We start from the raw sequence: 21,809 nt of genomic DNA, 5'->3' as shown, positions 1-21,809 counted from the left end.
TAGGAAAATGTCTTTACAAGACAGAAATTCTCTCTTAATGCAAGTAAAATGTTTACAAGGGATTGAAAGTTTTAGAGACCCAAATCAGAAATACTGAAGATTAGAGCTATCTCATTTGAACCCTAAACGTTTGACATACTAAACATTACATATTTTTTAGAAAGATGGCCAACAAATAACAATTCAGCATTTTCTAGAGATTGGCACCCTTGATCATCATGACTATTACAGAAGCACCTGGCTGTGGTTCATCCCTTACCATCTTCTGTTCTAGATCCTTCTTGTCTCTTACTGGGTACCTCCAAAGGCACTGTGAGGAAACAAATGCAGAGAAGGATGCCCATTTCTGCTGCAGTCCCTTCTCAGCATAACAATTAGTCAAATAATCAATGAGAAAAAGGTATATATTCCATGACCTATGATCCCCACAAGGCCTCACTCAATTAGAAAAATTGCCTGTTCTGTCAAATATGACAACACTCCAATAAGGCATTTATGACACAGAATCTTTATTTTTCCATTAGTGTGTGCTGAAGCTACAGATGTTGATACATGAACAAATCTTGTGAAAAGAAAAAAAAGGGACAACATTTAAAATTAAAATAGAATTATGATAATAAAGTAGTTTGTATTTGATAAATATTCCAGGATTATTTTAAATTCCCTATCTGCAAGCTAAGATATGAATATGAAAACAAAGCATTGCTGCTCTAAGTCTAATAAATTCACAACTATGGTCAATGGTGCTTAGAAGTAATTAGACTAGGGTGCTTATTTATCCTGAGTTCCGTGCTTGGGCTAACTCTCTGCCTAAATAGTGAGGGGAGGAAGGGCATCTCTGAACCCCTTGAACTTATATACACATTGAGTATTTACATTTTCTAGAAGGAGGTGCATAGCTTCCTTCTTCTCAAGACACATATACATATATATACATATATATATATATATACACATATATATATGAATTCCAAAAGTATCTTATAAAAACAAAGTAAATGGCAGAAACCTGGCTAACAGATTACAATTAAGGTATGTTAAACTCCTAGCACAGTGACAAAGCCAGTATTCACTGAGTGTTTATGGTGGTTGTATATGAATATATTTTAAATATATTAACATTTGAATATACTTAAGGGCCTACTTTCAATTGGTTTTTCATACTTACTCTAATAAGGACTTCATGAACAGTAAAACAATGTCTTTATTACTTCCTTTATCTTATTTTATTGATTTTTTTACAAAGAGGAAGGGAGAGGATAGAGAGCCAGAAACATCGATGAGAGAGAAACATTGATCAGCTGCCTCCTGCACACCTCCTACTGGGGATGTGCCTGCAACCAAGGTACATGCCCTTGACCAAAATCAAACCTGGGACCTTTCAGTCCGCAGGCCAACACTCTATCCACTGAGCCAAACCGGTCAGGGCTGTCTTTATTACTTCTTTTCCAGCAGGAATAGAAAAGCCTAAAATATGAAAATGATTATCTTAGTTATATGTTTCTGGCTATAATTTCCTTATCTAACATAAAATCCTGTTATCTGATTATTACTTCAAAGTTTGACAAGAAACTATTTGGAAAGTTTCAAAGTTACTACAGAGTAATTCATATGATTTCCAAAATCTGTAGCACACAACACATAGTATCCTTCCATAATAAAGTTGAATCAAGCCCTGGCCAGGGTGGCTCAGTTGGTTGGGCATCATCCTGTACACTGAAAAATTGCTGGTTCAATTTCTAGTCAGGGCACATGCTCAATTCCCAGTAGGGGGCATGCAGGAGACAGTTCATATTTTGCTCTCACACTGATGTTTCTCTCTCTCCCTCTCCCTTCCTCTCTCTAAAAATGAATTTTTTTATAAAAAAGCTGAATCAAAAAGGCTAAACATTTTTATAAATCTTTTATAAAGCATAAAATAAAATGTCTCTATTGGCAGACATTAAGTTTATTTAGTCCATGTGGAAAACACAATCACCATACATTTTGAAAACTATGCAACAATAAGAAAAATTACTTAATTAGATTTGTTCAAACTAACCTTTATTTTTCCATTAGTGTGTGCTGAAGCTACAGATGTTGATACATGAACAAATCTTGTGGCTGATAAGTGAATTTTGAAATGCCTTTGGAAATGTGAACAAAGGCAGTCTATGAACAAGTCAACTTCCTGATGGGAAACTCTCCCAGAGGCTTTGTCGACACTGTCCTACAAAGCTTTTGCATCCTTCGGATGTATGGCATAAGAAATATCCAGACTTTGAGGGCTACATGGTACTATAGACCAAAGAAATTCAGTAGTAGCTACATAATGGTCCATTTTGCATGCAGTCTACATAGCCACCATCCAGAAAAGATTAAACGCATTGATTGCTAAGGGACTGAAATGACAGCCAAAAGATTTCTGAAACCAGGTTCCAATTAAGGCTGAATTAGTCTTTGCTTCATTTGCAAGGAATAAGGGTAGACTGGTGAAGTCTTCTGAAACAGTCTTCAGAACACTGTCTCCAAAGATACAGCAGAACCAACCAGTCCACAACACTTTACCATCTCTGTTCTCAGATGGCAATTGAGATTTTGACAGAATCTACAAAGAAAGAAAACAGGTTCATTAAGTTTAAAAGTACATTTACTCCTAAATTACATCACCTCAAAATTAATTAGTACGTTTAAAACTACAAAGACATTATATTACTTATGAAAAAACAAAGAACAGTGTCCCTAATCATTATTAGGTTTTATTAAGTTCACTGACCTTTTTCCTAATATTCTTTTTTTTTTTTTCAATTTGTAAGTTTTATTCCCACAAGGCAGCCAGGGGTGGGGGTGCAGAGCTGCGAGCCAGGCCGGCCGAGGGGCCTTCCTCCGGCAGAGGTGCACGCCGGGTTCTCGGGTCTGCCCCACCAGCAGGCTGGATTTTAGAAAGACTGTCATGAGTGCCGGGTGGAAAGCTCTGCGGGGCGCAGGCAGTGGGCTCAGATGTGGGGGTGCACACTTGTGGAGCTAAGGGTAGCAGGGCAGCTCCTTCTCTATGACCTGGGGCTCTTCCATGGGACCATACTGCTTCATCACACAACCATTCTTGTCAATGAGGAACTTGGTGAAGTTCCATTTGATGGCATTTCCCAGGATGCCCCTCCCCTTGGGCTGGGCTTTCATCCACTTCCACAGAGGGTGGGCATCATCTCCGTTCACACAGATCTTGCTATACATATCGAATTTGACATTATAGCCGGCAGCGAACTCTTTGATCTCGGCATTAGTCCCTGGCTCCTGCCTCCCGAACTGGTTGCAAGGGAAAGCCAGGATCCGTAAACCACACTCAGCATATCGGGCGTGCAGGTCGACAAGCTGAGTGTAGTTTACGTCTGTTTTGCCTCATTGCGAGGCCACGTTGATGACGATGCACACGAAGCCCCGGTACTTGTCCAGGTTAACCATGTGCCCGTTGATGTCCTTGGCTGAGAACTCGTGCATTGACTGAGCACAGCGCCAGTCGTCACGGGAGGCGCACATGGTGCTGGCCACGCCGGGCACGGCAAGAGCACCACACAGAAGCGCTGGCTTCAGCAAGCGGCACAGGCGGCTTCCTAATATTCTTATACACTAGAGACACGGTATATGGCAAGATCTTCGTACAACCAAAATGCAAAATAAAAGCTACCGATATGGTACAACTAAGTACAGCATCAGGGGGAAAAGATCTCAGCTTTAGAAGGAGCAGTAAAAGGTCACCAAATGCAATGTGCTTGAACTCTCTCTAAGCATGTCCTCAGGTGAGGATTTTACTAGGGCTTCATTTATTTAGGTAAATTTTAAATATGAAAAATTTTAACATTGAAAAGCAAAATGAGTCCAGCCGGTGTGGCTCAGGGGTTGAGCATTGACCTATGAACCAGGAGGTAATGGTTCGATTACCCCTCAGGGCACATACCCGGGTTGTGGGCTCGATCCCCAGTAGGGAGTATGCAGAAGGCAACCTATCAATGATTCTCTCTGATCATTGATGCTTCTATCTTCCTCTCCCTTCCTTTCTCTGAAATCAATAAAAATATATTTTTAAAATTTGGCTCAGTGGATAGAGCATCAGCCCACAGACTGAAGGGCCCCAGGTTCAATTCTGGTCAAGGGCATGTACCTCGGTTGCAGGTATCCCTGCCCTGGTCAGGGTACGTGTAGGAAGCAACCAATTGATGAGTCTCTCTCACATCGATGTTTCTCTCTGTCTCTCCCTCTTCCTTCCACTCTCTCTAAAAATCAATGAAAAAAATATCCGCGGGTGCGGATTAACAACAACAACAAAAATTTTAATAAAAAATAAAGAGAAGTTCCTGGATCTCAGAAAGTTTCATTACAGATTTATGCGGTGGTAGGCATCCTGTTGGCCCTTCCCATCTTCGTTCTAATTTTTGCCGGAAACTTGCATATATCTAGAGCTCCAAGAGCCATCTTAGACTATAAAGTCACCTTAAGGATGGAAGCCACACACCAACGATAAGAGAGAAGAGAGAAGGGGCCTATTATTAATAATATCATAAAGCATATATATACCAGCCTTGAATAGCTTACCTACGTACACCTCTGTAAGAGAGATAAACCTCTATCTCGTTTAATTTGCTATTATTTAAGCTTTCTGTCATATGCAGCTGAATCTAATCCTAGGCATCTTGAGATCCTTTCAAATACCATGACCTATACCATGGCTCAGCAAACTTTTTCTGTAAAGGACCAAATAGTAAATATTTTAGGGCTTGTGGGCCATAGCAAATACTCAGCTTTGCTATTGTAGCACAAAAGCAGCCATAGAAAATTCATAAACAAATGAAAGGGGCTCTGCTCCAATAAAACCTCATTTACAGAAATAAGCCGTGAGTCAGACTTGGCCATGCAGTCCATGGTTGGCTGACCCCTGATGTGTAACAAATAAACAAATTAGGTCTGTTCAACTGTTTCAGAATTTAACTTATCAATGACTAAGAAGAGTTACCCCAGAAACAGAAGTAGCAGGCATGAATAAAATAAATTCAGTTTCTGAATAAATCAAGTTAGTTATATTACTTTTATACACTGCACATAGGAAGGTAAAAGGTTACATTTCTGAGAGTAACTTGACCTGTATCACAAAATGTAAAAATAAGTTACTTTTTAAAAATATATATTTTTATTGATTTCAGAGAAGAGAGGAGAGGGAGAGAGAAACATCAATGATGAGAGGGAATCATTGATCGGCTGCCTCCTGCATGCCCCCACACTGGGGATTGAGCCCATAACCCAGGCATGTGCCCTGATAGGGAATGGAACCATGACTTCCTGGTTCATAGGTCAATGCTCAACCATCGTGCCACACAAGCTGGGCTAAGTTACATATTTTCTTTGTTAACATTCTACTTCTAGGAATTTAATCCCAGTAAAAATCATAAACCTGTAAAATTCCTAATGATATGAGTAATTATCTTCAACATTGATTATTAGGAAAAAAGCCATAATGCAAATAAATATGGGCAATATAATCCCAATTTTTAATAGACACAGATAGCTAAATGGATGTGTCTATGCTCATGAGGGATACTGATTTGTAGTTTTCTTTTGTTATAATGTCTTAGTCTGTTTTTGGTATTAGGGTAAGGCTGGCCTCCCAGAATGAGTTAGAAAGTATTCCCTCTGCTTCTATCCTCTGAAAGAGAATATAGATAATTGGTTTATTTTCTTCTTTAAGTGCTTGGTAGAATTCACCAGCGAACCTGTCTGGACCTGATGCTTTCTATTTTGGAAGGTTATTAATTATTTATCCAACTTCTTTAATAGACATAGGCCTATTCAGATTATCTACTGCCAAAAAGATGTATACCAAGATGCTGAACTGTGGTTTTTAACTTTCTTTGTACTTTATGTATTTTTTAAGTTTTCTAAAATAAACATGTTATACAGGGTGAGGCAAAAGTAGGTTTACAGTTGTTCATATGGAAAATACAATAATTAATAATAATACAAGAATAAATTCTGTTTCACTACTCACAACTATAAACCTACTCTGTATTGCCCCACCCTGAAGTAATAAGAAAAAGTATTTTTTAAGTTGGTCATTATCTACTTTAAATTTGGTCAAATAAGACATAAGAGGTTATAAATCACAAGCTTAAGAAATTCAAAAACTGCCGTAACTGGTTTGGCTCAATGGATAGAGCGTCGGTCTGGGGACTCAAGGGTCCCAGGCTCGATTCCGGTCAAGGGCATATACCTTGGTTGCAGGCACATACCCAATAGGGAGTGTGCAGGAGGCAGCTGAACGATGTTTCTCTCTCATCGATGTTTCTAACTCTCTATCCCTCTCCCTTCCTCTCTGTAAGAAATCAATAAAATATATTTTAAAAAAAAAATTCAAAAACTGTAACAATTAGCGCAATGTCCAAACCAAGACAATGCAGATTATTTTCCCTAGCAAGCAAGTATTGCCTATACTATACCTGGACGAGAAATGCATCAGGGTCCCTTTGTGTTGCTTTCATTCCTAGGAGAGTAGAGAAAATCATTTTGATGTTCAAGTCTTCTCCCACTTCCATAGCAAGTCCTTTTTGCTTTTCAGCAACAATAAATGCACTCAGAAATTTAGAGTACTCTTTGAGATTAGTGTAGGAGAACTCATACAGGGGAGTTAAACTGTACAAAGTCCATTGCTTATGTAGAAGGAATGCAACCTTTTGAGGATCAACATCTTCCTAAAAAAAAAAAAAAAAGATCACAGCAAATGAAGTTTAAGAATTAGGAAACCTTAGTAAATAAGAATTTAATCATAGTATTTAATATAAATCTATGGCTGGGTACCTGATCTTTGCACTCCAGCCAAACTGGAGTTTGTAGGACTCTGAAGATCTTTAAACAGGCCTTTGCTTTTGTTGTACCTGGCCTGTCCCTTTCCTTCAATCAGGTCTTTGCCTAAATGTCACTCAAAAGGCCACTGTACCTAAAGTAGCACCTGAACCCACTCCAACTTGTCACTTTCTAACTCCTAACATGCTTTATATTTATGACTATCTGATATTATATACTAGAGGCCCGGTGCACGATAATTTGTGCACTTGCGGGGCGGGGGAAGTCCCTCAGCCCAGCCTGCGCCCTCTCACAGAGCAGAAGCCCTCAGAGGAGTGGGCCTAAGCCAAAGTCTGGCCTCCCTCTGCAAGAGGTGACCCACAGGCCGATTGGGGGACGGCACTGGCCGGTGAGCGGCCAGCACCACCCCCCCAATTGCCCCTCGGCCACCGCCAGTCGCCGCTGCCTCCCCAATCACCGTCCCCTCCCTCTGCCCACTGGCACCTGCCTTGGCTGGCCTGGTGCCGCCCACTCTCCAGCCCCACCCCCTGCCTACCAGTTGTTCCGCCATTCAGTCGATTTGCTTATTAGGCTTTTATTATATAGAATTTGTGTGACTTTTACTGTCTATTTTTCCTACTAGAGAATGAGTTTGATGAAATCATGAATTTTGTCTATTTTATTCACTACTACTTTCTAGGACTTAGAGCAGTGCCATCTAGAACAGGTGTTCAATAAATATTAATGGATGAAAATTTATGTTTCACTTGTAGAAACTTCAAGTTATAGATTTTGAAAATAATTATTCTTAGAGCAACTAATTTTATTGGATTTAATTAAGTAATTTTTAAAAGTGCCTGGCACACTATGCCATTCTATGACACAATACCTAATTTGGTAGATTAAATAAAAAGATACCTGGGAGTATTTTTACCATGCTCTATTAGAACCACAGGTACCATCAAAAACAAAAGCAGCCCTAGCTGGTCTGGCTCAATGGATACAGCATCAGCCTGCAAACTGAAGGGTCCCAGGTTCGATTCCAGTTAAGGACACATGACCAGGTTGTGGGCCCGATCCCTAGTAGGGGGTATGCAGGACATAGCCGATCAATGATTCTCTCTCATCATTAATGTTTCTCTCTCTCCCTCTCCTTCCTCTCTGAAATCAATAAAAATATAATTTATTTTTAAAAAAACACTTCACCTACACTATATTGGCACTATGTCGTTACTGAGCAAGAGTCTTCACAGACACTCTATATTTCCTAGTTTTATCCTGAATTGAATTTTTCTATACAATTCATACTTCGTGAGATAGTCTCACCATTATCTTTTAGAAATTTCACTAGTTGTCTATTTACAAAAACATTTGTTCTGACAAAGTTACTCATGGAAATAGTTATAAACTTTTATATAAAAGTTATAATGTTTTTTTCTTATTACTAGGCAAAAGGTATGGCAAAATTTTTTGTATCATATACATAAGGGAGTACTAAATTGGACATTCCAAACTTTAATTAATACAGTTTCTGTTTAGTGGTTAGGAACTATCACTTTCATTACCAGCACTAGCAATTTTTCTTTAAGAAAGTTGTCACAAAGAAGCAAAACTTTTCTCATATCCCAAAAGATACTGTGCGCACAACAGTGTTAAGAAAACAAAGTTACCAGGAAGGTCTGAGTGACTGATAGCCAGGTTCCTAGCTAAGTGACTCAAAACCACACACCAAACTGCCTGGGGCTTTATTTCATGTTTCAGTAAAATTACAAATTACTAATGTTTTATACTGTCAGGGTCGTGTGCGAATGATCAAAACAGAGCATGATGCCACCAGATAAATCTGAGCCAATTTAAACACCAAAATAACTTGGTAATGAATTACAAAAATTTGAAAAACAGGAATTCATGAGTTCAAGTCTCCAATAAACAAATGGAGGAGAAAAGAAAAGGGCTTAAAATAGAATGCCAAAAGCTGATTGGTAAATATGGAGTAAGGGAGATTAGAAAGTCATTATTTTGCAACCATCATGATAAAGATGGGGTCAGGCAAAAATTATCAATGGATGTTAAGTCTAGGGGGAAATTTTGATAAGGAACATGATATTTGCATTATCTTAAAATATCTCCCCATAGATGCTTATTAGTTGCAGAGGGAACTAAAACAGTAATTACTGGGCAACACCTTGACAGGTGATCAAAATTAACATTACCTATGTGGTACCAGATGTCATTCTCCCAGGACACAAAGCACCTATATAGTATCCCAGCCAAGAATACACAACTTCAACCTCACCGAGAGGAAACAGCACACAAATACAAAATAAGGCATATTCTACTTTAAAAAGGGAAAGGAGAAAACTATACTCTTCAAAAATGTCTATGTCGTAAAAGACAAAGAAATATTGTGGCAGTGTTCTAGATCAAAGGGTTTAAAAGACATAACAAAGGAGGTACTTCCTGACAGTGTGAATAACTTCCTTTTTGCTGTTTCTCATTTATTTTATTACCTGAGGGATGGAGAAAATACTAAAAGTACTAGAAATTGTAACAAAAAATGAGATGTTCTGTTCACATCTATTCTCAATTATTGAGTAACACAAAAGCATACCTGCAACTGTGAACATTGGGGAATTTTCCTTTGAGGTGAAGGTGGGACAAATCAAGTCAGCTTCTTGACTGATTCTGACTGCTTTTGCAGAGGGGTGGCACCTATAAAGTGATCTTTAAGCCTTGAGGATGCACTTCGTCTGGGAGTCACTTCTGGGATATCATAAGAATCCATGGTCTACATAAAAAGAAATAAAACCAGAATTCTAAACACTAACAAGTTAATTCATGCTCACAGTTTCAATGCTTCCTCTGCTCACTATAAAGGAGTTCTTTCTCTCTTCCCCTCCCTGCTTCCCATTTTGACTTTTCAACCAAGTCCAGTATTTCTCAATGGAATATTCATAAAAATAGAATATCTGACAGATGACTCAGACACAGTATGTTCAAAACTAAATTCAACTCCTTCCCATCCTCCTTCTTCCAAAAGTTAGCAGGTCCATTTTATAATTCCTGTCAATATTCCAAGTTAACTTAAATTCATTTAAGTAGTCTCCCACTTTCATTCTTTAACATGCAGTCCTTAAGCACATTCTGTTGAGATTTTTCTTGAACAGTCTGTCATCTATTCCCAAAGCTACTTCCTTAGCCAGCTTCTATTACCACAACTAACCTTTTCTTCCATATCTAAGGGTAATAATCATCCTTCAGAAATGGCACTTTATTGTTAGATACCTGTGCAAAAACCTTTATAGTGATGAGTTCTACTCTTCTGCTCTGTACTTAAAAATCTTTCATAATTCAGTTGTCCTTATCCTCCTACTTCCCCTAAATGTACACATTTTTTTGTCTTCATGTTTTTGCCTATCAACTATATTCCCTATCTAAAGTGTCCTTTTTCCATTTCACCATTTTTGAGATCATGCTTGAATCCAATCTAATTTCAAGTAGTTAGAGTTTTTTTAACCTTCTTTCCCAAAACACCTGTTATACACTTCTGTCTATATCAGTGGCTCCCTCATTCCTGGGAGGGAGGGAATGGAAGCTGGGGATGGGTGTGCGTGTGTACAATGAGCTATCAGGGGTAAATATTTTTTAAAAGCCCCAAGGTCCTCCTGTGAGTTCCAAAGCAAGCTCCCCTCTGGCCAGCCCAACACTTGAGCCCAGGGTGCGGCGACCACGTGAGCAGTCGCGTGAGCAGCCTGCCCCCAACCAAGAAGCAGTAGCACCATGAGCAGCTTTCCCCCTTCCAAGGAACAGCAGCCTCATACAGCCTGTCCCCATCCGAGGTGCAGCAGTTGCATGAGCAACCTGCCCCCGCCAGCCAGAGGAGCCATCACTGTTGCAAGCAGCGCCCACCAGAGAAGCCACTGCCAACTGAGGAGTAGCCACTGCCACAACCGCCCAAGGACCAGCTGCCGCCTGAGGAGCAGCCCCCACACAACTCGACACCTAGATCCTTTGGTGAGAGAAAAAAAATGGGCAAAGAAACCCCCAAAGGAAAAAAAAGGAGGAATTGCCAGAAAAGGCGCTAAGTGAAACGGAGGCATGCAATATGTTAGAAAAAGAATTCAGAATAAGGCTCATACAGTTTATAAACCAGATGGATGAAAAAAATCAAAAACTTACGTTAAGAGTCAAGAAGAAATAAAGAGTGATATAGCTGCAATAAAAAACACTATGGAAAGTTTCAACAGTAGACTAGGAGAAGCAGAGGACCAAATTAGCGAATTAGAAGACAAGGAAGCAAAACACACCCAAACTGAACTGCAATTGGAGAAAAAAATTAAAAGACAGGAAGAGAGCTTAAGGAAGGCTTTGGAACAACATGAAACGAAGCAACATAAAAATAATAGGGGTGCCAGAACAACAGGAAGAGGAACAAGTGTTAGAAAACCTATTTGAAGAACTAATATCAGAAAACTTCCCTGATGTGGGGAAGAAAACAGTCACACAAGCACAAAGATTCCCAAACAAGATGAACCCAAAAAGGCCCACACCAAGACACATTGTAATTATGATGGCAAACGTTCAGGACAAAGAGAGAATCTTAAAGGCTGCAAGAGAGAGACAGAAAGTTACATACAAGGGATCTCCCATTAGATTATCAAATAATTTCTCAACAGAAACACATCAGGCCAGAAAGTAATGGAAGGAAGTTTACAAAGTGATGCAAAGCAAGGGACTGATTCTAAGAATACTCTATCCAGCAAGGTTATCATTCAAAATTGAAGGCGAAATAAGGAGCTTCACAGACAAAAAAAAGCTAAAGGAGTGTATCAACACCAAGCCAGCAATGCAAGAAATGCTAAAGGGACTGGTGTAAAAAGAAGAAATAAAAAGGGAAGAAGGAACACAGGCACAAAAAATAAAAATGGCTACAAACAAGTACCTTTCAATAACTTTAAACATAAATGGACTAAATGCTCCAATCAAAAGACATCAAGTGGCTGAATGGATAAAAAAACATGACCCACATATTTGCTGTCTACAAGAGACCCACCTCAGAATAAGAGACTCACACAGACTGAAAGTGAAGGGATGGAAAAATATCTTCCAGGCAAATGGAAATGAAAAAAAAGCTGGGGTCTGACAAAATAGACCTGAAAGTGTAGGCCATATCAAGAGATAAGGAAGGCCACTTCATAGTACTAAAGGGATCGATACAACAAAAAGATATAACCCTGATAAACATATATGCACCCAATGTAGGAGCACCCAAATACATAACTCTTGGAAGATATCAAGGGAGAGATCGACAACAATACAAACATAGTAGGGGACTTTAATTCACCACTGGCATCACTGGATAAATCCTCTAGACAAAAAATCAGCAAAGAAACAGCAATCCTAAATGACTCACTAGATCAGATGGACTTGGCATCTTCAGAACATTTCACCCCAAAGCCATGGAATATACGTTCTTCTCAAGTGCACATGGGACATTTTCAAAGATAGACCACATATTGGGTCACAGGCAAAGTCTCTCCAAACTCAAGAAGATTGAAATCCTATCAAGCATCTTCTCAGACCACAATGGCATAATATTAGAAGTAAACTACAATAAAAACAATAAAAAAATTCAAACACTTGAAAGCTGAATAGCATGCTATTAAACAATGATTGGATTACCAAAGAGATCAAAGAAGAAATTAAAAACATCCTGGAAATGAATGACAATGAAAACACAACAATCCAAAATCTATGGGACACAGTGAAAGCAGTCCTGAGAGGGAAGTTTATAGCTCTACAGGCCTACCTCAAAAAAACAAGAGAAAATGGTAATAAACCATCTAATTCTACAAGTTAAAGAGAGCAACAAGAAAAGCCCAGAGTGAGCAGAAGAAAGAAGATAATAAAGATCAGAGCAGAAATAAATGACATAGAGACAAAAAGAAAAAAAAATATAAAAGATCAATGAAACCAAGAGCTGGTTCTTTGAAAGGATAAACAGGACTGATGAACCTTGCCCTGACCGGTTTGGCTTAGTGGATAGAGAGTTGGCCTGCAGACTGAAGGGTCCCGCGTTCGATTCTGGTCAAGGGCATGTACCTTGGTTGAGGGCACATCCCCAGTAGGGGGTGTGCAGGAGGCAGCTAATCAATGTTTCTCTCTCATTGATGTTTCTAACTCTCTAACCCTCTCCCTTCCTCTCTGTAAAAAATCAATAAAATCCTATCTAATAAAAGAGAAACATGGTAATTGTCGTAGGACCGCTACCCTTCCCATTGGCTAATCAGCGAGATATGCAAATTAACTGCCAGCCAAGATGGCAGCCAGCAGCCAGGCAGCTTGAAACTAACATGAGGCTTGTTTGCTTCAGTGACGGAGGAAACCAACGTTCCCCGCCTGCTTTGCCGGCCTCTGAGCCTGCAGTTTAAGAAACATTGTAACAAATGTAGAAGCTAAACAAAACCCCAGAAACCTGCTTTCAGCGAGCCCGGGATCTCAGAGCTGGAGTTATACAGTGTTTCGATTATAGAACCAAAACAAACCAGATACCTTCTTTCAGCAGCAGAAGCCTGAGCTGGAGCCAGAGCTAAAGCTGGCCCAGAATTAAGAAAAGAAAAGAAAAAAAGGAGCAGTTGGGAGCTTCAGTCGGCCTGAAAACAGCCCTCAGCCTCTCACCCAGACTAGCCAGGCACCCCAGTGGGGACCCCCACCCTGAAGGGTGTGTGACCAGCTGCAAACAACCATCATCCCCTCACCCAGGCTGGCCAGGCACCCCAGTGGGGACCCCCACCCTGATCCAGGACACCCTTCAGGGAAAACCAGCCAGCCCCACCCATGCACCAGGCCTCTATCCTATATAGTAAAAGGGTAATATGCCTCCCAGCACCGGGATCAGTGTGACAGGGGGCAGCGCCCAAACCCCCTGATCGCCCTGCAGCTCTGTGTGTGACAGGGTGCGGCGCCCCAACCCCTCCACCCCACGGGCCCTGCTCTGTGTGTGACAGGGTAGAGCCATAACCTCCCCATTGGCCCTGCCCTGAGTGTGAGAATGGTGGCGCCCCAACCCCCTGATTGGCCCTGCTCTGTGCGTGACCGGGGGGTGGCGCCGCAACCTCCCCATCGACCCTGCCTTGAGTGTGACGGGGCAGTGCCCCAACCCCCCAATCAGCCCTGCTCTGAGCCCAACCAGGGGCTGCACCTAGGGATTGGGCCTGCCCTCTGCCACCCGGGAGCAGGCCTAAGCCAGCAGGTCGTTATCTCCTGAGGGGTCCCAGACTGCGAGAGGGCACAGGCTGGGCTGAGGGACCCCCCTCCCCCCCGAGTGCACAAATTTTTGTGCACCGGGCCTCTAGTATATTTAAAAAAAAAGACTGATGAACCTCTAGCCAGGCTCACCAAGAAGCAAAGAGAAACTGTAGTACATCTACACAATGGAATACTATGCTGCTGTAAAAAAGAAGGAATTCTTACCATTTGCAACAGCATGGATGGAACTGGAGAGCATTATGCTAAGTGAAATAAGCAGTCAAGCCGAAACCGGTTTGGCTAAGTGGAAAAAGCGTCGGCTTGAGGAATGAAGGGTCCCAGGTTTGATTCCTGTCAAGGGCATGTACCTGGGTTGCGGGCACATCCCCAGTGGGAGATGTGCAGGAGGCAGCTGATCGATGTTTCTCTCTCATCGATGTTTCTGACTATCTCTCTCCCTTCCTCTCTGTAAAAAAATCAATAAAATATATTCAAAAAAAAAAGAAAGAAGAAATAAGCCAGTCAATGAAAGAAAAATACCACATGATCTCATTCATTTGTGGATAATAAATACCATTATTAACTGATGAACAAAAATAGATACAGAGTCAGAGCAGCATCAAACAGACTGTCAAACTATAGCAGGAAAGCAGGGGAGAGTGCGGGGCGGGGGGGGGGGGGGAGTAAGAGATCAACCGAAGGACTTGTATGCATGCATATAAGCATAACCAATGGACACAAGACACTGGGGGGTAAGGGAGGCCGGGGGAAGGTCAGGGGGGCGTGTGGGGGGGGGGGAGGAGACATATTGTAATACTCTTTGTAATACTTTAAGCAATAAAACAAAATTTTTAAAAATAAAAAAAGCAAAGAGAGAGGATCCAAATAAACAAAGTCAGAAATGAAAGAGGCAAAATAACAACAGACCCCACAGAAATACAAAGGATTGTTAAACAATACTATGAACAACTCTATTCCAACAAACTAGACAACCTAGAGGAAATGGATATATTCCTAGAAAAATACAACCTTCCAAAATTCAATCAGGAAGAATCTAAAAATCTCAATAGGCCGATAACAATGGAGGAAACTAAAGCAGTCATCAAAAAGCTTCCAACAAACAAAAGCTCGGGGCTAGACAGCTTCAGAGGGGAGTTGTACCAAACATTCAAAGAAGAACTTCCTAAGACTAAACGTATCTTCCTAAGACTTCCAAAAAATTCAAGAGGAAGGCATACTTCCAAGTTCATTCTATGAAGCCAGCATTACCCTAATACCAAAACCAGATAAAGACAACAACACAATGAAAGAGAATTACAGACCAATATTCCTCATGAACATAGATGCCAAAATCCTCAACAAAATTCTAGCAAATCGGATCCAGCATTACATCAGAAAGATCAGACACCATGACCAAGTAGAATTTATGCTGGGAGGCAAGGATGGTACAATATCTGCAAACCAATAAACATGATACATCACATAAACAAATTGAGAGATAAAAACCACATAATCATATCAATTGATGCAGAAAAAGCATTTGACAAAATCCAGCACCCTTTTTTGATAAAAACCCTCAGCAAAGTGGGAATAGAGGGATCACACCTCAACTAATAAAAGCCTTATATGACAAACTTACAGCCAAAATCATATTCAATGGGCAAAAACTAAAACCATTTCACCTACAAACAGGAACAAGATAGGGATGCCCACTTTCACCACTCCTGTTTGACATAGTACTGGAAGTGCTAGACATGGAATAAAAGGTATCCAAGTTGGAAAAAAAGAGGTAAAATTGTCATTATTCACAGATGACATGATACTGTACATAGAAAACCCTAAAGACTCCATCAAAAAATTATTAGACTTACTAAATGAATTCAGCAAAGTAGCAGGATACAAAATTAACATCAAGAGATCTATGGCATTTTTATACACCAACTAGTGACCCGGTGCATGGATTCATACACATTGAAAGGAAATTAATTAGGTGGCCGGCAGGGTTGGATTGGGTGAGACAGGCCAGACACACCCTGGAGCCAACCTCCCGCCATCCCTCTGCAGAGTGAGCTGGGTCCCTCTGGCAGGTTGGGTCCCTTGGCTTGGCCTGCGGGGATTGGGCCGAAACCAGCTCTCCAACATACCCAGAGGGGTCCCGAAGTGTGAGAGGGCACTCTGGAAAGTCGCTGTCGTACTGGGTGTGAAACGCAAATCCAAGTGTACAGTAAACCAGATTTGGGGCCGACAGTACCCCAACAACATAACCCATGGCCGAAGGTGGAATTGTGCAGCCCCACAAGGAACTGGGCTCCCTTCTCTCTGATTTCATGGTGCATCACCCGAGAACCGCTACTGCCAAGTCACTGCAGCCTGGCAGCTCCTGCATTGAGCATCTGCCCCCTCGTGGTCAGTGCACATCATAGCAACCAGTCAGATGGGTGGAGGGACACTTAGCATATCAGCCTTTTATACATATAGATTATATATATAGATAGTGACTTTACAGAAAGAGAGATTTTAAAAAAATCCCATTTACCACTGCACCAAAAAAAAAAATCAAGATACCTAGGAATAAATTTAACTAAGGAGGTAAAAGACCTGTACTCAGAAAACTATAGGACACTGAAAAAAGAGATAGAGGAAGACATAAACAAATGGAAGAACATACCTTGTTCATGGATTGGTAGAATCAACATCATTAAAATGTCCATTACTACCCAAAGCAATCTATAGATTCAATGCACTGCCCATTAAAATACCAATGGCATATTTCACAGACTTAGAACAAACTCTCCAAAAATTCATCTGGAATAAAAAAAGACCTTGAATAGCTGCAGCAATCCTGAGAAAGAAGAACAAAGTAGGAGGGATCTCAATACCAGATATCAAGCTATATTACAAAGTCACTGTTCTCAAAACTGCCTGGTACTGGCACAAGAATAGATATATAGACCAATGGAATAGAACAGAAGACCCAGAAATCAACCCAAACCACTATGCTCAATTAATATTTGACAAAGGAGGCAAGAGCATACAATGGAGTCAAGAGAGCTCTTCAATAAATGGTGTTGGGAAAATTGGACACATACATACAAAAAAATGAAACTAGACCACCAACTTACACCATACACAAAAATAAACTCAAAATGGATAAAGGACTTACACGTAAGATGGGAAACCATAAAAATCTTAGCGGAATCCACAGGCAGCAAAATCTCAGATATATGCTGAAGCAGTATCATCACTGATACAGCTACTAGGGCAATGGAAACTAAAGAGAAAATAAACAAATAGGACTACATCAAAATAAAAAGCTTCTGCACAGCAAAACCATCAACAAAACAAGAAAGCCCACTGAATGAGAGAACATATTTGCCCATGTTATCTCTCTGATAAGGGTTTAATCTCCAACATTTACAGGGAACTCATACAACTTAACAAAAGGAATATAAACAACCCAAGCAAAAAATGGCAACGGACCTAAATAGATACTTTTTAAAAATATATATTTTTTATTGATTTTTTTACAGAGAGAAAGGGAGAGGGATAGAGAGTTAGAAACACCCATGAGAGAGAAACATGGATCAGCTGCCTCCTGCACACCCCCCACTGAGGATATGCCCGCAACCAAGGTACATGCCCTTGACCAAGATCGAACCGGGGACCCTTCAGTCTGCAGGCCGATGCTCTGTCCACTGAACCAAACCAGCCAGGGCCTAAATAGATACTTTTTGAAAGAGTTTGACATAAGGAAGGCCAAGAGACATATGAAAACATGCTCAAAGTCACTAATCACCCCAGAGATGCAAATCAAAACGACAATGAGGTACCATCTCACACCTGTCAGAATGGCTGTCATCAACAAATCAACAAATGACAAGTGCTGGAGAGGATGCAGAGAAAAAGAACCCTCGTGCACTGCTGGTGGGAATGCAGACTGGTGCAGCCACTGTGGAGAACAGTAAGGAATTTCCTCAAAAAACTAAAAATGGAACTCCCATTTGACCCAGTGATCCCACTTCTAGGAATATATCCCAAGAAACTAGAAACACCAATCAGAAAGGATATATGCACCCATTATGTTCATAGCAGCACAATTTACCATAGCTAAGATTTGGAAACAGCCTAAGTGCCCATCAGCAGATGAGTGGATTAAAAACTGTGGTACATCTACACAATGGAATACTACGCTGACGTAAAAAGGAAGGAACTCCTACCATTTGCAACAGCATGGATGGACCTGGAGAGCATTATGCTAAGTGAAATAAGTCAGTCAGAGAAAGATAAGTATCACATGCTCTCACTCATCTGTGGAATATAATGAACAACATACACACTGATGAACAAAAACAGATCCAGAGCCCTAGCCAGTTTGGCTCAGTGGATAGAGTGTCAGCCTAAGGACTGAAGGGTACCAGGATAGATTCTGGCCAGGGGCATATGCCCAGGTTGCGGGCTTGATCCCCAGTAGGGGGTGTGCAGGAGGCAGCCCATCAATGATTCTCTCTGATCATTGATGTTTCTTTCTCCCTCTCCCTCTCCCTTCCTCTCTGAAATTAGTAAAGATATATTTAAAAAAAAAAAAAAAAAAAAGATCCAGAGATAGAGAGCATCGATCAGACTGTCAAACCTCAGAGGGAAGGTAGGGGAGAGTGGGGGAAGGGGGAGAAATCAACCAAAGGACTTGTATGCATGCATATACCAGTAAGCCTAACCAATGGACACAGACACCAGGGGGTTGAGGACATGAGCGGGGGTGAGGGAGCAATGGGGGGATAGGGACACATATATAATGCCTTAATCAATAAAGAAAAAAAATTAAAATTAAAAAAATAATAATATTTGGGGGGAAAAAGCCTCAAGACCCTCTAGATGGGTCTAACAAAATCCTTAAAGATGGTCTATAAAATCTTTGGAAACTACTAATATACTCGCCCACAGGGATCTCTGGGATCACCTAGTCCAGTGGTCGGCAAACTGCGGCTCGCAAGCCACATGCGGCTCTTTGGCCCCTTGAGTGTGGCTCTTCCACAAAATACCGACTTCTGCGCACGAAGTTTCCATCGCACTGTACGTGCACGCCCGCACGTGGCATTTTGTGGAAGAGCCACACTCAAGGGGCCAAAGAGCTGCATGTGGCTCGCGAGCCACAGTTTGCCGACCACGGACCTAGTCCAGTGATGGCGAACCTTTTGAGCTCGGCGTGTCAGCATTTTGAAAAACCCTAACTTCACTCTGGTGCCGTGTCACATATAGAAATTTTTTGATATTTGCAACCATAGTAAAACAAAGACTTTTATTTTTGATATTTATTTTATATATTTAAATGCCATTTAACAAAGAAAAATCAACCAAAAAAATGAGTTCGCGTGTCACCTCTGACACGCGTGTCATAGGTTCGCCATCACTGAGTCTGTAACACTCATTCTGGTCCATCTTCATATACTTCCTTGTGCCCACATTTTGCCTCACGGAAAAAGCATCTCCCCGCCCACCTCCCCATGCGGCAGAACCCGGTAAAGATGGCTGGGAAGCTGCAAACACACAACATTGCCAACATCCATAACTGGATGGAGAACTTGCCTCCTCTCCTCCACACGCCCCCAGAGCCCGGAAAAGCCAAAAACACAGGGGAGGGGAGGTAGGAGGGAGTTCTGGGAACTCTCAAAACCAGTGCCACCCCACACTGCCCCACCATTACCAGGCCAGCCGGTCACATAGGGACTCCCACCATCAGGGCATTTTCGAGCAATCCCAGAGGGAAAGGAGAGCAGGTCAGAGAAAATAGGAACGTACCTACGGCACCACCTACAGGGCAAAAGGAAGTAAGCTACCTATCGGCCTGCAGAATTGCTCAGCAATTCACCTGTCGGTCATTAGCAAACCAACAAACAAGATCAGGTGAGGATGTGTAGAAAAGGGAAACCTCGCGCACAGATGGCGGAAATGCAGACTGAAGCAGCCGCTATGGAAACCAGTACGGAGGTTCTTCCAACAACTAAACACAGAACTACCAAACCACCTAGCGATCCCACGCCTGGGCGTTTTCCAAAGAAAACGAACTCTAATTCGAAAAGCTATCTGCACCCTACGATCACTGCAGCATTATTTACAATAGCCAAGATGTGGAAGCAACCTAGGTGAATGGATAAAGTGGTACATATATACAATGAAATGCTCCTCATAGGGAATAAATCTTGCCATTTGCAACAACATGGGTGGACCTAGGCAGTGATGGCGAACCGGTGACACGCGAACTCATTTTTTTGGTTGATTTTTCTTTGTTAAATGGCATTTAAATATATAAAATAAATATCAAAAATATAAGTCTTTATTTTACTATGGTTGCAAATATCAAAAAATTTCTATATGTGACACGGCACCAGAGTTAAGTTAGGGTTTTTTAAAATGCTGACACGGAGAGCTCAAAAGGTTCGCCATCACTGATAGAGGGTATTATGCTCAGTGAAATAAGTCAGAGGAAGACAAGTACCATATGATTTCACTTATGTGCGGAATCTCCTAAAAAAAAAACACACACAAAACACAGAAAGAAATCAAACTGATGATTGCCAGATGGGGGCTAGGGGATGGGTGATAAATTGGCACGCGGACAAAGGTTACTACAATTAGTGAGATGACCACATCGTAAAGTATGCAAATGTCAGATCACCGTAGTGTACACCTAAAACTAATATACGTAATATAATTTTGTATGTAAAATAAATAAAATTTAAAACCTAGGTAATACATGTTTACTAAGTATTTTCCTAACTTTTGAATTAGGTTAAAATTCGCTCGCTCTCCCGTCGAGTCCCCCTGCACCTGTAGCTCAGAACACACGCTCACAGCGTCGTTGCTTTTCTCCCGTGAAATCTGTGAAGGAAGGAACCCTGACTCTACCTTCTCCATCGCCACCGCCCCGAGGCCAACCGCCCCCAGGCCGGGGCTCGGCGGGTGCTGGGGACACAGTGCAGGCGAAAGACACCGAAACACACAAGACCGTAAGGATAACGACCACGCAACAGGGTGAAATGTCAAGTTCACTGCCAGGCCTGGACCCCCCACAAAGCATCTTACCAGTGAAGTGCCGCGATGACGCTGTCCCCCACGCCGGCGTCGCGAGTCATTCTTCAAAGCTGGGCCAGCACGTCGCCGAGACTGACATCCCCTGAGGTACAAAAGCCGCCCAAAGGGCGGCTAAGGGCGAGGCCGGCCTACTGGGGACACTTCCGCTCTCTTGGAAGCCGGGGGGAGCACTGCGACTTCACCCCGCGGGACAGCTCCGCGGACCCGGCCACCAGCTCTGCGACCCTCGCTCCTGCCGAGTCGGCCTCTGCCCGCGGAGGGGAAGGGCAAGGGACAGGGTGTCCCACCTGGCACGCTCCACCGGAGCCCCTCGGGTGCCAAGGCAAGGCCAGCCCAGCCGCCAAAAAGCCGCCGTTGAAAATCCGCAATTCACTTGCTAGCCGCCGCCGCCGCCTCGTTTAAAATCGTTTCCCGACTCACACTGCGGCCCGACGCCGGAAGCCTCCCGGGCGCCGATTCCAAGTCAGTGAAGCAACTACGGTCGCCATTTTTACTGAGGGCACGTTCGAGCAATCTAACCATTAGCCTCACGTTTGAAAGCGCGCGGCGACGGACAGCGGTTTCCCACCGGCGCGAAGCTTTCCTTCCAATTTCCGGCCGCACTAAGCATGGCGGCGGGGCCTCCGCTCTGATTGGTTGATCGACCTCACCGTAGTCTTGGGAGG

The 21,809-nt window shown here is 42.0% G+C and overlaps 1 protein-coding gene and 1 pseudogene across 1 annotated transcript; both read right to left on the bottom strand.

Annotated features, from left to right (window-relative positions):
- Nucleotides 1-420: 420 nt before the first annotated feature.
- Nucleotides 421-21,514, bottom strand: CENPL (centromere protein L). The gene is given in 5 exon segments (XM_036343578.1): nucleotides 421-507; nucleotides 2,042-2,587; nucleotides 6,465-6,716; nucleotides 9,419-9,595; nucleotides 21,136-21,514. Coding segments are annotated over 4 exon segments (1,044 nt in total). The 5' UTR covers nucleotides 9,593-9,595; nucleotides 21,136-21,514; the 3' UTR covers nucleotides 421-435.
- LOC118673104 lies at nucleotides 2,959-3,602 on the bottom strand (annotated as a pseudogene).
- Nucleotides 21,515-21,809: the final 295 nt, after the last annotated feature.

This window comes from Myotis myotis, unplaced genomic scaffold (genome assembly GCF_014108235.1).
Source record: "Myotis myotis isolate mMyoMyo1 unplaced genomic scaffold, mMyoMyo1.p scaffold_m19_p_18, whole genome shotgun sequence".
NCBI lineage: Eukaryota > Metazoa > Chordata > Mammalia > Chiroptera > Vespertilionidae > Myotis > Myotis myotis.
Note: the sequence above shows the minus strand (reverse complement) of the source record. Positions and strands in the feature narration are given on the sequence as shown.